This window comes from Topomyia yanbarensis, chromosome 1, assembly GCF_030247195.1.
Source record: "Topomyia yanbarensis strain Yona2022 chromosome 1, ASM3024719v1, whole genome shotgun sequence".
Taxonomy (NCBI): domain Eukaryota; kingdom Metazoa; phylum Arthropoda; class Insecta; order Diptera; family Culicidae; genus Topomyia; species Topomyia yanbarensis.
This window is the reverse complement of record NC_080670.1, coordinates 178,037,840-178,053,677: the sequence shown is the minus strand read 5'-3', so window position 1 is coordinate 178,053,677 and position 15,838 is coordinate 178,037,840. Positions and strand designations below refer to the sequence as shown.

Below are 15,838 nucleotides of genomic sequence, written 5' to 3'. Positions count from 1 at the left end.
CCGCTGCAAATCGAAGAATATACTTGTCACTACTCTGTTGACAGATACGCTCGTCGTGGCACATCTCTACGATGAAATTGTCGACCTTCGAACCTAGGTCATTCGAAGACCACGTGCTCCGGTATCTCTCTAACGTCCACATACTCCAGGCAAAGGAGTGATGACGCACGCCCAAACCGATGCAGGTACTTCCGGAAGCATCCGTATCTGGATAAAAACTGCGTCAAATGGAAGTTCACCACGCCATGCTTCCTATGAACCCACACCGACATATTTGGAATGAGTCGATGAGTCCATCTTCCTTTCTCCGCGATGTCCCACGCTTGCTGCCATTTAGCAAACGAGTCCGCTGACCATTCTCGTGTATTCCTTCGCTGGTAGCATTCCGCATCCTCAGCCAGAGTGATACATATGGGGATTATCCCGGTAATGACGAATGCCGCCTTCGACAACATCGGTTCTGTATGCACTCGCGACACGAACAGCCATTACGCGAAACGTGCTTGTCAGCTTCATACGACTCCGCTTTGCGTTCAGCGCAGCAGCCCAGGCCGGAACGCCATACTTCAGTATTGACGATGACCCGTCCGAAGATATCTCGTGCTACATCTTGCTCCTGCAATATTCAATACGTTAGTTGTCATCGTAGCCTTCTCGCATACATAGTCGTCGACATGGCTGTTGTAATTTAACCGATCGTCAACCATCACATCCAGATGTAACTGTGCACACATCGAAAGAATTAAGTATTCACTGACGCTGATCACGACTTGTTAGATTTTTTACGGTGGCTGACCAGCATTACTTCGGTCTTGTGGTGAGCCTGCTGCAACTTGACGTTAGACATGCCCATTGTCTCTGCCGTCAACGACTCCACTTCCTCAAGAGTCCCGACGATTATCGTCAGGACAACGCCATCTGCAAAGCCGACAATCTCAACTCCCCGGGACAGTTCCAGTGTTAACCCATTGTACATTATATTCTAGAGCGTTGGGCTGAGTAGGGAACCCAAATGTACTCCTGTCGTGATCCTTATCGACCCTAATCGACCCAATGTTCGTCTCGTAGACCACTACACGGTTCTGAAAGTAACTTTGCATAACCTTGCACAAGTAGTCCGGAACTCGCATTCTGTGCAGCGCTACAGCAATAGCCAGCCAACTCGCGGCTGTTGAACGCGTTCTTCACGTCGGTTACTACCATCGTGCAGTAGCGATAGTCCGTTCTCACTTTCAGCGTAGTTCACCAGCCTACTGAAAATGTACCTTTTAAGAAGTTTACCAAGAGTAGCCAGCAGACATATAGGTTGAACCGATGATGGATCTATTGGTGGCCTCCCTGGTTTTGGCAGTAACACCAGCTTATGGATCTTTCATCCATCCGGGAAGTAACCCTTCGTCCAGAAATTTCTGTAGGACTGTCAACAACATTTCTGGATTCAGGTCTTCTGTACCATATTTGGGATACCGTCCGGACCGAGAGCTTCCTTCGATTTCAGCCCTTTTGCCGCTATAAGGAGCTTGTCGTTCGAGGCCCGATTGTCACTAACATTTCCACCGTCTGCATCGACGTACGGTGGCCAAGCGGTTGAGTCGTGCTTCTGGAAAAGACTCTGCACGATAATCTTCAGTTAGTCAGCGCACATTTCAGCTAGTGTCGTTTGACCCTTGATCTTGGCCAACACGATACGGTAAGCGTTGCTCCATGGGATGGCGTCTACTTCTATGCACAGCTCCTTGTAGTACTTGGACTTGCTCAGCACTACCTCGCGTTTAAAAACGGCCCTGGCCGTCCGGAGTGTCACCTGACACTCTTCTCTGACTGCCTCAGATCTTCCTCTTTGGATGAGCTTTCTGGCACCACGGAGGATGCTGAGCATTTCGTTTAGCCAATACACCGGGAACCGGCAGCTCTTCGGCTCCATTTGCTTCGGAATTGTTATGTTACACGCTCTAACTATCTTTGTTGAGAGGTCATCGGCATTCAGAATTGGGGCGAGGCTGTCAGTAAGAAGTTCTTTCACAAAAAGGTTCTTGTCGAAGTCCTTGATTTTCCACTTCCGCTCGCCAATCCTCACTCTTCGCGATACAATACAATTTCTCAGACCAATAGTGTAGCGGTTCGTCTGGGGATCGCTATGTGTGTACTGTGTACGGCTCAATATCTCGCCAATTCATTTCATCCATTGGCGAAGGACTGCAGAATTTTATGTCGATGATGGATTCTCGATCGTCTTTACGGAATGTGCTAGCGGAGCCTTCGTTGCACAACCTTACATCCAGCTTCGCCAGGGCTTCCAAGTCTTCTCCTATAACAACCGGCGTTCGTCCGACTAACGAGTGTTTGTCCAGCATCCGATTGTATTGCTCCGGTGTCCACCGTGGGAGAGCATAACAGCTTCAGACGAATACGCCGCTGATCCTGGCGATCATGAAGCCTTCGTGCGTGCTATCCACCACCTCTTGGACAGGAAAATCGTATACCACTTGGATTGCCATCATGCCCGCACTATCCACTACCCGGTTACCGTTATCAGGAGGAACACGATACGGCTCTGGAATAATTGCCACGTCGTACTTCATTTCTGTTGTCGACTGCCGCAACAGTTGCTGTGCAATGTCGCAATGATTGAGATTCATCATTATTGAGCTGGCGTCGCCTATTTGTACTCAGGGAATTTGAAGCCGCCCGTCGTGTGGTCGTTTCCGTCCTCCGATTTGCTGATCATGCACCTTGGTTGCATCGTGCAGCTTCTAGCAACATGCCCCTTTCCTCCGCATTTTCTACACAGTGAGGACATGTCCGGGCCCTTGCAGTTCCTCTCGTGATGTCCGAGGTCCAAGCACCTGAAGCATCGCTCCATCCGCTTGGTAACTCCCGGAGCGACTCTCAGTGAGCACACCAACCATCCAACTGTTATCTTGCCGGTCTCCACCAGCTTGTTGGCAACGACCACCGGTGGTCGAATCGCAGCCGTTTGAAGACCTCCATACGATTTCCTAATCGGGATAGTCGCCGGTACATCTAGTTTGCACTGCTCGATCAGTGCACCCCTCAGTTCCTCTACGGTCGTTATCCCGTCTAGACCCTTTCACTCGACTACAGCTTCCTGCGGCAAGGCTCTCACATTCGCTTCGCTGCCCTAGGATTTAGCAACGAGCTCACGGTAGGTCATGCTCTTGACGGATAAAATCTTTCTTCAGCTCGAAGATCATCTCGCCTTTCCGAGTGCGCCTCGCATTAACAACATTCTTGTCCAAATCCTTCAGCTCTGGGTCCTCTCTCACTTTCTTGAGCAAAGCGGCGTAGGACATCTTATCGTTCGCTGCGACGATCAGTGCATCCCTTTGGCGCCTTCTGACGAGCCGGCGGTTTTCCTTTCTTCTTCTACTCTTCCTTCTTCCTCAGCTGTTCCCCGTATTTCTCCTTCCGACCTACAACAACAGTACTCCAGCTTTCTCCCTGTTAGGTGTCGTCCTTTTCTTCGGCAACAGCATCCTCGAGCGTTTGCCTTTTGAACCCGCCTGGTCTTCCGTCTCCTGGCGAGGATCTTCTCCTCTTTGGAGTCACGAAATCTGGCGCGTTCTCCACTCCCTGCTTCGGAGGGGCTAGGAAGATAGTAGCCTTAGCCGACGCGAATGCTCGCTCAGCTACATCAGCTCTCCGCGTTGCCATGTCAGATTCATTCACGGCAGACAGTAACGCTTTTCGGATTCTGATTACCATCTCCTTAATGTCCTTATGAACATTGATTCTCGCATCCACAAACTTGTGGAGCTCCTCCACTAAGTGCTTCGCAGCCACTACTTTTGGATTCTGTGGGTTGTACTTCATCCCACTCAGCTCTGGCTGTTGTTGCTGTCGCTGCTGCTTCTCCTCCTCCTGCTCTTGCTGAATGAGTTCAGCTGCTGCTGGTGGTGGTAACCTCACCAACCCACCTCTAGCGAACGGATTCACTGTACCTGCCCCGTGTATGTGAACTTCTTGTTTTTTCTCCATTTTATTGGGGCCTAACTCCGAGCCGCTATCTCCACTCGTTGTACATAATCGCCTCATGATCCCATGATTATCTATGCAGTGAGGTCATACTAGGGTTGACACTATCCTTAATGAAGAGTAGTGTTCAGAGCCGGATCGGCGTAAAATCGGGAATGCTCCAACCGAACATAGCAGGTACCACCAACTAAATAGTGACGAGTTTTGAACGTACCGAGAGACCTGCCAGGGTTTCGTCAGAACGGAGGCAACCATGCTGGTAGCCCACTCGCCATTTCAAGTAGGTATCATGCTCCCTTACTCAGGGAGTAGAACCAAAGTCGCCGTCCAATTCGTGATCCGTGGTCTGTCCGTTGACGTTCGCCATGGTCAGTATGCCGTTATCAAGATGTTACTGGCGTCAATCCTGATGTGCGGTTGGCACTCCGGTTGGGCTAGAATGATTCTATTGTTAAGATCTTAGATTATTGAAATGTTAAGATCTTAAAAGCGACACAGACTCGCTTCGTCGGAGCTGCTTTCGAAGTTATCGCTTTTTTAGAGGTTTAGCAGAGCCAATCCAAACTCCACCATATCCTAGCATGACTCCCCAACTCGCAGTAAGACCGGGGGTCGTTAAGCCCCTAGACTTCTGTCCTTTCTGGCCTTGCTGACCCCCCCTCCCCCCCCGTGTATATGTGTACGTGTGCGTATGTATGTGTGTATGCGTCAAAAATGTCATTTTTCTCAGAGATGGCTGAACCGATTAGCCCAAACTTTCAAATGAAAGGTACAACCTTTCCATCGGCTGCTATTAAATTTTGTGTTGATCTGAAGTCCGGTTCCGGAGTTATGGGTTTAAGAGTGCGACTACACATAAATTTCCCATATAATCTGATACCACAATATCAAAATGAGGCAAAACATTTTCAAATGGGTGCAAAATCATTTGGATTTGCCAGTCTAGATCACTAATGACACCCCAAAGTCAGTTTCACATTGGTCACCTATGATGGCCATAGAAGTAGGAACTAAATAATGTTTAAAGGGGAATGAAGGAAAATGTAATATATTTTTAAATTTTTGATGCCAGATGGCTCTGAAAATCATCAAGGTATTTTTTTTACTGACATAGGATTTATGGATTTTACAGGACCGTAGCTAGGGGTGTAAAAGGGGGACCCTCCAAATAAGCGCACCTATAGTGCTTCAGTTTTCCAATGTCATCATTAGCTCGTAAATCCACAGAATCGAACAACGATTAGTAAATATCGGTACTAGTGTATTTTAGTTTACCCAGCACTATGTTCAATATCGAAGAGACTAATGTCGTTCTAAATCCGAAAACGAAAGCGGGTGTGCGGAGGAAAAAAAAATGAAATTGAATTTTCGCGCATGCTTTGTCGTGGTCGTCGCCCTCATTATCGCTTACGCAAAGTTGTGGTGTTTTAGAAAGTAGCGTCGCTCTCTCGTCATTTTCGGTCTTTTTTTAAATGAAAAAGAAAGTTCGACCCTGATTTGAATACCTATTTCGTTATTAACCAGAAATTTCAAATATCGCACAAATTAGCATTTTCCCTAAAGTGAAGCAATCATTACATTTGCCGTATATGAGTGTATCATCGTTCCAAATTGGCGTTCCTATCACAACCTCTACCATACAAACCACATGTCACACTTCTGAGTGCCCAATTTGTCGTTGCGTGTAAAGTTTCTTATTTGACGATGACATTTTCATGCTTGTCAAGTGGCGAATAAAATTATAGGGGAACCCGGGGCTATTAAGATAGTGGGGGTAATTCGGACCCCCTCAGTTTCTCATAAAATAGTAAGACTTTCTGACTATCGTACATATTCGTAGAACCGCTATTCTGAAACATTAATTTTGAGAGCTGAATTTGATTCTTTGTTCTTTGAAAAAAGGAGATACAACGTTTTTTTTTGCCATTCTCAAAACAAAAATCATTTTAATGGAAAAACCGTGATTAAAGCAACAAATGAAAGTGAAAAAATATAAGGTAAGTGTTTTGGAAAGCTTGAGGCTCCTATTTTATGGAATGATTTTTGTTTGGGTGAAAACACAAATATTTTCGAGACGCTCACCACTTTTATGCGAAATGAGCGAACGGAGCTATGCGGACCCCCTATTCCGTCAACCACCGTTCAGCGGCTTGCGGCTGCGCACATCACTGCGCACGCCACAGCAAAGAAAATACATGGGTCGCCAATCGACAGCTGTGACATACCAGATTAAGTTTTTGTAAAGGAATTTATGTTTTTGCCTTTCGCATATAGAAAGGTTATGCAATCACTCTGAAAAACGTCAAGCTAATCCCGGCCCGGAGGGCCGAGTGTCATATATCCCATTCGACTCAGTTCGTCGAGATCGGAAAAAGTCTGTATGTGTGTGTATGTGTGTATGTATGTGTGTGTATGTGTGTGTATGTGTGTGTGTGTATGTGTGTGTGTATGTGTGTGTGTGTATGTATGTGCGTATGTGTCAAATAATGTCACTCATTTTTCTCAGAGATGGCTGGACCGATTTGCCCGAACTTAGTCTCAAATGAAAGGTGCAACCTTCCCATCGGCTGCTATTGAATTTTGGATCGATCGGAATTCTGGTTCCGGAATTACGGGTTTCAGAGTGCGGCCACACAGAAATTTCGCATAAAAACTATAGGAAAAATTAAAAATAGAATTTTTATTTTTGATGCTAAATGTATTCAAGGTGCATAAAACGTCGAGATTTGATGCAAACACGAAAAAAATTTGACGAAGATTCACGTTTTTGGATTTTGCACATTTTTGCCTTTCTCATATAGAAAGGTTATGCAATCACTCTGAAAAACGTCAACCTAATTTTTCAACTCGCATAAGGTTTCTGGATTTTAACAGGGGCGTAGTTGATTGTTTACGGAGATGGGTTACACCCCCCCCCCCCCCTCTACTGTTCACTTCCCTCCTTTAAAAAGCGCCTTAAATCACCCCTCAGACCACCACCCCATCCAGCCCTCATACCCCTCCCTTTCAACCCCATCATCTTTAAACCACCACTATATTACAAAGCATACCAATTTAAGCTGGGGAGTCGTTCATTCATGGGACTTTCGCCCTCCTCACATACCCATCCCCGCATGACAAAATGAGTTAGCAAGCAGATAACATTGATCTAATGCTGATTAGGCTAATGGAGTATGATATTTTTTTGTTTCAAGTGTTTCACCGTCGACACGTAGCTCATCAAGTTCGTGGCTGGCATGCCATTGTGTATAAGTGCAAAGTGTACTAAGAATGTAATGGACATTTCCACAATTATGTTGAACATAAAAAGCCTCCGTGCCATAGTTTAGAGAAATGAGAAAGGCACAATTGCACCGCTAGGTGGATTAAAACAGGTTTTTTTTTCTTCTTAAGGAGTCTCTCCTATAAATACTTTATAAGTAAACATAATTCCATTGCAAAAAAATAAAGAAAAATCACGGTCTGAATTGCTCCGTAGGGAGGTCCGAATTACCCCTACATTGTAAAAGGATGGAAAAACGTAGAGGTTTGCAAATCGTCGCCTAGCGCTGCTGAAAACGAACCTTTTATGTCATCAAAATGTCGCTGAGGTTTCAAACTAACAATTAGGACCTTTACCGGTAAATTTTCTCACATCTATCCACCTAAAAGGGCGATTTGCTTAAGTAGGTCCGAATAGCCCCGAGTTCCTCTACTAATTTTTGAAATACAATACACCATCTAGTGGTGAAAATGCGAGCAATCAGGTTTTCTCCACTTTTACATCCACTGCCAGTGTTAATCGTGCAGTATTATAGACAGGAAAGACCGGAAAACAAACCAGCGTAGTTAATTTTGATGCCACTTCAAAACCTCTTTTTACCCCTTTCCATTAATTAACCAAAAATCCACCATAAAACACTCAACTGACAATCAAGCAGCGAAGTACCAACTCATCTGCTCAGTCGATGGCACCTCTGCATCAACGACATCTGAAACCGTACTCATTAGTAACGAGCTCATTGAGTGTTAATGTATTCGCCGTTTAGTAGCCAAAGAACGAACAAAATTGTTGACACTTCGAGAACATGCAACTGTCATTAGCTAATATTTAACAAGAGCGTGCGCGCTGCTCCTATGGTAGAACTTTGCCTGATTAAGTAAAGCCTAAAACGGATGGTCCGTGGCAACTATTATCGCAATCACTTATCTACCATCAATCAGTCTAATAGTTTATCGGTCGACGCCGAACATCGTTAAAAATAACTATCCATTCAGTTCGTAAAAATTTAGGGAATTGAAAAAAAATGCCACTTACCACAACGGACATGCTAAAGATGGGAGCATGCACCGGACCTGTCTGGGACTCCAGGTTGTACACCAGGTTGCGCTTCAGCTCGTTCAGCACTGCGACCGTGTTCTTGGTCTGTGGAAGCTGCTCCGCGCTTGGTTCGCCAGTTTTCGGCGGGGTTTGCTGCAATTTGCGACGCTTCCGAGCCGCAGCACTTCCTGTTTGTTTTGCGTAAATAAGATAAGATAGAAAAGTGAATCATTAGTTGCTGGTGCGAATAACTGTAAACTAAGTTGAAGAATAATGCTATAAAGCCATAAGCTACTCTTAAAAGAAATCAAAACGGGTTTTACAATTGGCCTATCCTATCAGATAACGGTTGATTCTGTATTATTTGTTTTTATCAAGAAGCAACTCGCTTGATTCCGGTTATTCCGGATAATGGAACTGGGTGTGGTGTTTATGTCTGATAATCTACTAAAAACACAAAAGTGGACCAATGACGTTTCTTATCACAGACTAAATGTGCATGAGTCAACCGATAACAACAACCAAAATAAACCGTCGCATATAAACAAATATGTTCAAAAGATCAAATGGTGAACGAACGAAAAGAACAGCAATAACTCTAGGAGCGGGAAAACTCACCTGCCGCTATGTTGACTATTTTTAGGATCCCATCATGTCGTATCGCAGCGGAAGGCGTGTTAGTTTTTTTTTTGTTTTCAAAGATAGTAGAAAAGATAGGATCTAGAATCAGTTTTTTGTTTTTTTTGGTTTGTTGCAAAACACACTGCCCATAATAATGGAAGCGTGTTTGCGTCAGCTGATTTATTTCTGGGTTTTAACGATCGGGAGAGCACGCCAGTTTTTTTGGAGTGGAGATTCTGTGTTAGTATGGCAACAAAAATGAGACATTTCAAAAATAGTACAGTTCTGTTGTGGAGATGAGTGAACTGTTGGCGGACTGCGTTGTAGTGAAGTGAAATTCACATCGCATAACGCATGGTGGCAAAATGTTACCATTCGAATTGATTTATTTGCTTCCTGGGGATGCCCTTGTGACATTTAAACTGCTGCGGTTGCGCATCCGCAAATTAAATAAATTGCGTAGTCATGTATGTGTGATCAGATAGATTTATGGCCAAATAAAGATATCTAATGAGTTTATTATTGCCGTTATTAGACTTAAAACATGCCGATAAAGAGGTGTCCATCCATTTAGCTGAATGGGTCGTTTAGCCGAACGGTCATTCAAGCAAATATCATTTGAGTAAACAAGTCGTTTGATCGAAAAGCTATCTTGGCGAATGACCATTAAATTTAACGGCGTACTAAAGGTTCGGGCTTCTTCTCTGACCTCACGGTTAAATTGCAATATTTGCAAAAAATACGAAATTCCGAATATTATTCATTTCATGCAAAGATACTCACTAAAGAGAAATGTTGGATTAAACCACATGAGTGAAGACACAATACCTAGCTAGTGAACAATTTCGAATTCATTTCATCCGTAACTGACACAGTCTTGGTAACCACACTAAATTCATAAAAAAACGCTCGTCTTGTGTGAAAGCCTAAACAACTGGCTAGTCCCGAGTGGTGACTCGGAAAGCAAGCATGAAAGTGTTGGTTCACATCTTTCGCATAAACAATCTTGATTTCTGCTCCCAATGTCACCATCACGTCGTTGATGAAGATTGTGAACATTAGGGGCTCCTAGTTACTACCCTGCGGAACCCCATTCAGGAAGATCGGAATGGATAAATTAAGGTACCATTAATTTACCGATGCACGTGGATCATCCATTCCTGGTCAGCATAGCATGATAAAATTCTAACAGAATGCAATTGTCGTTAAGGGGGGGTAAGGTTTTCAGCAAGGAAAAAAAATACTTTTTTGCGATTTGTTTTACAAATTCGGGTGAAGCGAATTAATCAAAACTTTTGTGTATTATAATAAATCATTTCAATAACATTCTGCGATTTTTTCATGCAAAAATATCGACGAGCGACTCGGTGACGAAGCTTCTTGTAGAACATCTCTGAAAAAACACGATTTGCGGTGTTAACTGCCATTCAAAAACTACTGGACCGAATCTTTTCGAATTTTGCATACACATTTTATGCAAAAAATACCTAACCCCTACGTCGAGTTCTTGTGAAATTTTTTCGATTAAGGGGGTATTACCGCAAATCGTGTTTTTTCAGAGATGTTCTACAAAAAGCCTCGTCACCATGTCGCTCGTCGATATTTTTGCATTAAAAAATCACAGAATGTTATTGAAATGATGCATTATAATACCCAAAATTTTTGATTAATTCGCTTCACCCGAAATTGCAAAAAAAATCGCAAAAAAAGTATTTTTTTTTCTTGCTAAAACCCTTATCCCCCTCCCCCTTAATGGTAAATAAATATCACTCGCTGGCATTTAGACGAGTTCAAGTAGTTTGATTGCATGTTGCTTGTGTTCTTTTCTTCTACTGCATTAATCTGCTTTTGTTGTACTATTAGTTTGTTTTCCCCTCAATTTATACACTTCTAATAATTCTATTTGCATCTTTTTTTTATTTGGCATGTTGTGTTTCCTTTTATTACTATACCTTAAATTGAGCGACCGAAAATAAAAGTCGCTAGGACAGAACATGCTTCGTAAAACCCGTTTCAAATATATTAGAATATAAAAACCGGATATAAACTTCAAGCATAAATATTGGACTTGGACTTTCCTTTGTAAGAGTGTATAAAAAACCTTCAGTAAAAAAATCGGAGAAAATATATCTGATTCTTATAAAGTAGTTTTTGTTAGCCGACTTTTAATCTTGAACATCAAGATATACGGATGCTCCTACGAACGATTTATTTATTTTTAACCGATTTTTATACTGGAGGTTCATCTTTGCCGAATTTTACGGCTGACAACTTTTCAAGCGATTCTTATGCTGAAGAATTTCAGTTCGATTTTTATGCTTGAGGTTTATTTCCGATTTTTATATTCAAATATGTCTGAAACGGGTTTTGCGAAGTATGTTCTATCCTAGCGACTTTTATTTTCAGCCGCACAATTATATTCATACAAACACTCACCAACACAATCAATTGCATATTCTCTTATATATAATCACAATCGCTCCCATTCCAAGCGTACAAACGCTCGCGGCCTTCACGATAACACATTGAAAGTTCCTTACTCCAACACAAACCCTAGTAGCATAGATACATGCCTTCAGTTGGACCAATCGAAAAAATGACGCTCATATTCACTATACAACACGTTCCATGGTGACATGACCGAGAACTTTAGTGGTATGGGGAATCTCACTCTCTTCTAACATTCAGCATGTTAACACGTTTAAGACCTTCGCGATCATCCACGAACACCAAAGCCCGTGGTCCCGCAAACATTCAAACACCTCGGTGATTAAGTGAATGTTTTAGCACTAATAAACTTATAAACGCGGTCTCAAGCGGTAACCTACAAACGTCCATGTTCGCGCGATAATGTGTCGGTCACGTCCGGAAATCCCTACTCTCGGCCCTAGCAGCTTAGGTCTATGCCTTCAGTTTGACCAACCAAAAATTACATATTCACTAGACAACACGTTCCATGGCGATATGAGCGGGAGCTCTACAGATATGAGGAAACTTACTCTCTTATAGCATCTGTATCAAACACTAAAAATTACGTATCAGATTCACGGTCCGCTCGCGATTATTCAAGAATGCACGCGAATATTCGAATGACCACACGGTTATAATATCGAATTTATGCACGCGAAATTGCATGCACGCTAGCGCAAGCGACAACAACGTTAACGTACAAACGTTCGAGCCCTTCACGACCATGCACGCATACCAACGCCCGCAATCTCGTAAACAGGATAAAACCCCGGCGACTAAGTAAACGGTCTAGACCTTTACAAACGCAGTATCAAAGGCGAGCCTACAAACGCCCGTGGTTGCGCGATCATGAATCGGTTACGTCAGGAAGTCTCCAATCTCGGCCCTAGCAACCTAGGTCCATGCCTTCAGTTGGACCAATTGAAAAAATGACGCTCATATCCACTACACAAAACCTTCCATGGCGACATGACCAAGAACTGTAGTGATATGGAAGAACTCACTCTTCTAGCACCTGGTATATTGAAAATCAGATTCACGGTCCGCGCGCGATCTTTCAAGAACACACACACGCGAATAAGCGACTGAACACACGGTTTTAAAATCGAATTAATATATACGAATTTACATACACGCTAGCAAACGCGACATACACACGCCCACGCGATCGAACGAGTTAACGTACAAACGCTCGAGTCCTTTGCGATGATACACGCGATCACGACTTCATCCCTACGCCCGTACATCTCTGAACCGCACAATGAATATCACATTCAGAATCACAGCCCGCTACAATTTGTCGTAAGCAGTGTTTCATTTGTTTACTTGTTGCATTTTCACCAACAGACCCCTTGGTCCCAATGGTGGTTGCTTAAACTAATTACATTTCAGGGTAGCAAATATTTTAGCTTGCATCAAACGTTAGGTTGAAGTCAAAAGCCGTCGCCACACTGTTAAAAATACGCTGAAGTCCGGTAACAGCGCTCTGGCGACCACAGTTGGTTCTCCTGAATGGTAATCACAAAAGAGAGTAGCTCGGCAGCTGTAGTCTGTTTTGCCAAGGAAGATGTGCAAAGCTGTCTAGATGCCTTATCCACGATGTATGAAGTATGTGGTTTGAACGTTCGTGCCGAATCCATGATGACTCCGAGATCCTTGACGTGAGAGTGTCTTGGAATGCGTGTGCTAGATTCTTCAGCTTGGAATTTGCAGCTAGAATAGCAGCATTATCGACGCAAATTCGGTTGATGGTTTGTCCTAGAGAAGTAGTTAGATTGGCCGCGGCAGCAACTTGTGGTGGTGAAGGCTCTCGTCGAATAAAAAACGCTTGAAAGTTTGTCGGAGAACTGTTGGAAAATTTTCTTAGTGTCGGTGTCCAAAACTTCATTAAATGACATACAAAATAGTAAGCCAGATTCTTTTCGCTGCTCGTTCAAATACTTCCTAAACGACTAGGGCTTTGTTTTAGTAGGTGACATTTCCCGTCTTGTCTGCAATTGTAGTGATTCTGGCGAGGAGCCCTTCCGAGACCCTAGCTCTACAGCTCCAGTAGGAAAACTCGAAAAATGTTTGTAGAATTTTTCGAAACTCACTCGATTCATCTTCGATGGCTGTTGAAGGTCAATGTCACCAATAAATTAACAAGGCGTATTTCAAAATAAACGGTCATATTCTAAATAGCACAGGTGAGTATTGTTATATGTATGTATGTATGTAATGTATGTACTAGGAAGCCACTATCAGTTCAAGGCATTACAAGTAGATACGGGTAGACACGGTAGACTGTATTTGTTTATCAGATAACTTTCATATTATTGCTATTATCGAAGGACCAAAATAGAGTCGGGCGGACCCGTAAACAGAGGCATTTACGCGCATTCCGCGGAGAACAAAGAATCTCCTTCCAACAATAACATCCGGTCACATAAACAATTTCGCAATACCAGCTTAAACCCGCGTGATGGTTTATGCGCTGTGAGTACTGTTGTAATACATAAGCCAAACTACATTATTAAAAATGTTCTAATCTGATGTTTCTGAATATGCATTACTTCACTCTAGTTGCCATTGTCGTCATAGTTAATGCTGACATGATGTTCGTGATCAGATGTTCTTTCTTGTTACTTCAATGGATCGTAAACGGGAATCCGCAGTCTTTGTTATAAGCTTTCGGGAAAATGGTACTAGCTGTAGATTTGGAGGTATCGGGTGCAGTTTTTGCTGTAGTCATTATTGCCTGAACCGCGGCCAAAAATTGTCAATCTTTTTTGCTTCAGATGATGGTATTATTGGTGTGTCGTAGAGAAGATCTTAACGGTTCCAGTGCATGGTTTCTGATTACAGAACGGACACGTATTAACCCATTACTGTAAGACTAATTTTTAATGCGCATCAGAAATTGTGTTTTACCGAACTTAACTATAAAAACGGTAATTCAAATAAACATATTTCTGTTCACTAATCAGCTGTTACAGTTAGGAACGACTGTTCAAAATTTTAGATGGAACGATAAAAATACGATTTCAAGATGATCGAATTTAACGGTTGCAAATCGTACGTTGTGCGCCTCCTTTGAGCGATCAAGAGGGGGTGGCTAGAATTAGTTGTAACTCTAGTAACTTTAACACTACGCTCCGATTCGGATGAAATTTTGAGAATTTTCTGATTGGAATATCTGGTAAAAATATGTATGATTTCGTTCACCTGGCAAAAATTTGTGACCCCTTAAGGGAAACCTAAAACAAAACAACACAATCATGTAAAGCGACTAAAATGTTGTTACTGGTTGCAGCGGTAGGTTCCTTGCGAAAATATTCAAAAAAAAACGCGGTATAATTAATGTGAAATAATTAAACCTAGAAAAAAGCAAAACGTCATTTACTGGAGGGCGTAAAAATAAATAAAACAAAGTCTTGATTTTTTCCAGAATCAATTCTTTCGACTCCAATAATGTTTTCGCTTGCCAATACTGCACGGTCGAATTAGAAACTCGAACATCGAAACAGAATTTTGACGTCTATGAGACCGTCCTCCTGAATCATCGACGACTACACGTAGGGTGAAGTGACTGTTTTCACCATACTAAGCAAGGTGCCTCACTAATTCGTTAATTTCTCGTCCTACAATCAATGGAATACGTAAAAATTGACATTAATAGCTTTGCTTCGTTGTTAAGACCCAATATAATAACACAAATGCACTGAAAACAGCGAAATTCTCGTGTTTGAGTTCAATGAAAACTCGAATCGAGTGTCCCTATTGTTGCGCTACCATTTGACTCAATGCGTTGAACAAAAATAGCAGACACTGATCTAACCAACGGCTTCAAATGGGTAGGGTGATAATAGAAACATGGCGCAAATGAGCTCATCACTCTAATGGTTTTATTTGGTTAAAGTCTCTTACAATTTAGCTAAGAAGTATCTAACAGAACATTTTTATGTGAAAACGGTTAAAATTTATGTAGCTACAATCGTTTCCCGGAAGCATCTCAGAACTGTATTAGATCTCGATCGTGAAGGTTCAGTTTTCGTTTCGACCCGGTGTACGGCTTTTGTAACTTAAATTTCAGTCATGTATTGCGCTTAACGCGGTTTCTATCCGCAATGACAAACTGCGCGAAAAACAAAAACGTGCTGAACAATTAGCTGGTACACTCAGGTTTTTTACGCGGTTTTTTTAGCGGTTTTTACGAGGTTTTTTACGCGGATTTTCCGATTAACGCGTTTTTTACGCGGATTTTCCAATAAACGAGGTTTCTGCACAAAATATTCTAAGTCCTTTTAAATGCAAAAGAATTAGAAGATTTTCGGAAAGATGGAAGAAACGGGTCTGGAAAACGCTTCAAGTGCACCTCAACAATGTGGATATTTTCGGAATAGATTTAACGAGTAGCCGCCAGAAATAGATTTTTGACGCCATTTTGAAATCCAAGATGGCGACTTCCAGTTT

At 42.6% G+C, this 15,838-nt stretch overlaps 1 protein-coding gene across 7 annotated transcripts in view; it reads right to left on the bottom strand.

The window, feature by feature from the left end:
• Positions 1-15,838, bottom strand: part of LOC131682941 (double-stranded RNA-specific editase Adar) — a 131,379-nt gene that overhangs the window by 48,673 nt on the left and 66,868 nt on the right. For 6 of the 7 annotated variants that reach the window (XM_058964769.1, XM_058964786.1, XM_058964758.1 and 3 more), the window contains 2 exons: positions 8,915-8,929; positions 8,294-8,484 (listed from right to left, as the gene is read on the bottom strand). In XM_058964769.1, coding sequence (XP_058820752.1) covers positions 8,294-8,484; positions 8,915-8,929 — 206 coding nt within the window. The remainder of the gene's footprint in view (positions 1-8,293; positions 8,485-8,914; positions 8,930-15,838) is intronic. The other variant, XM_058964776.1, reaches the window with a different exon arrangement.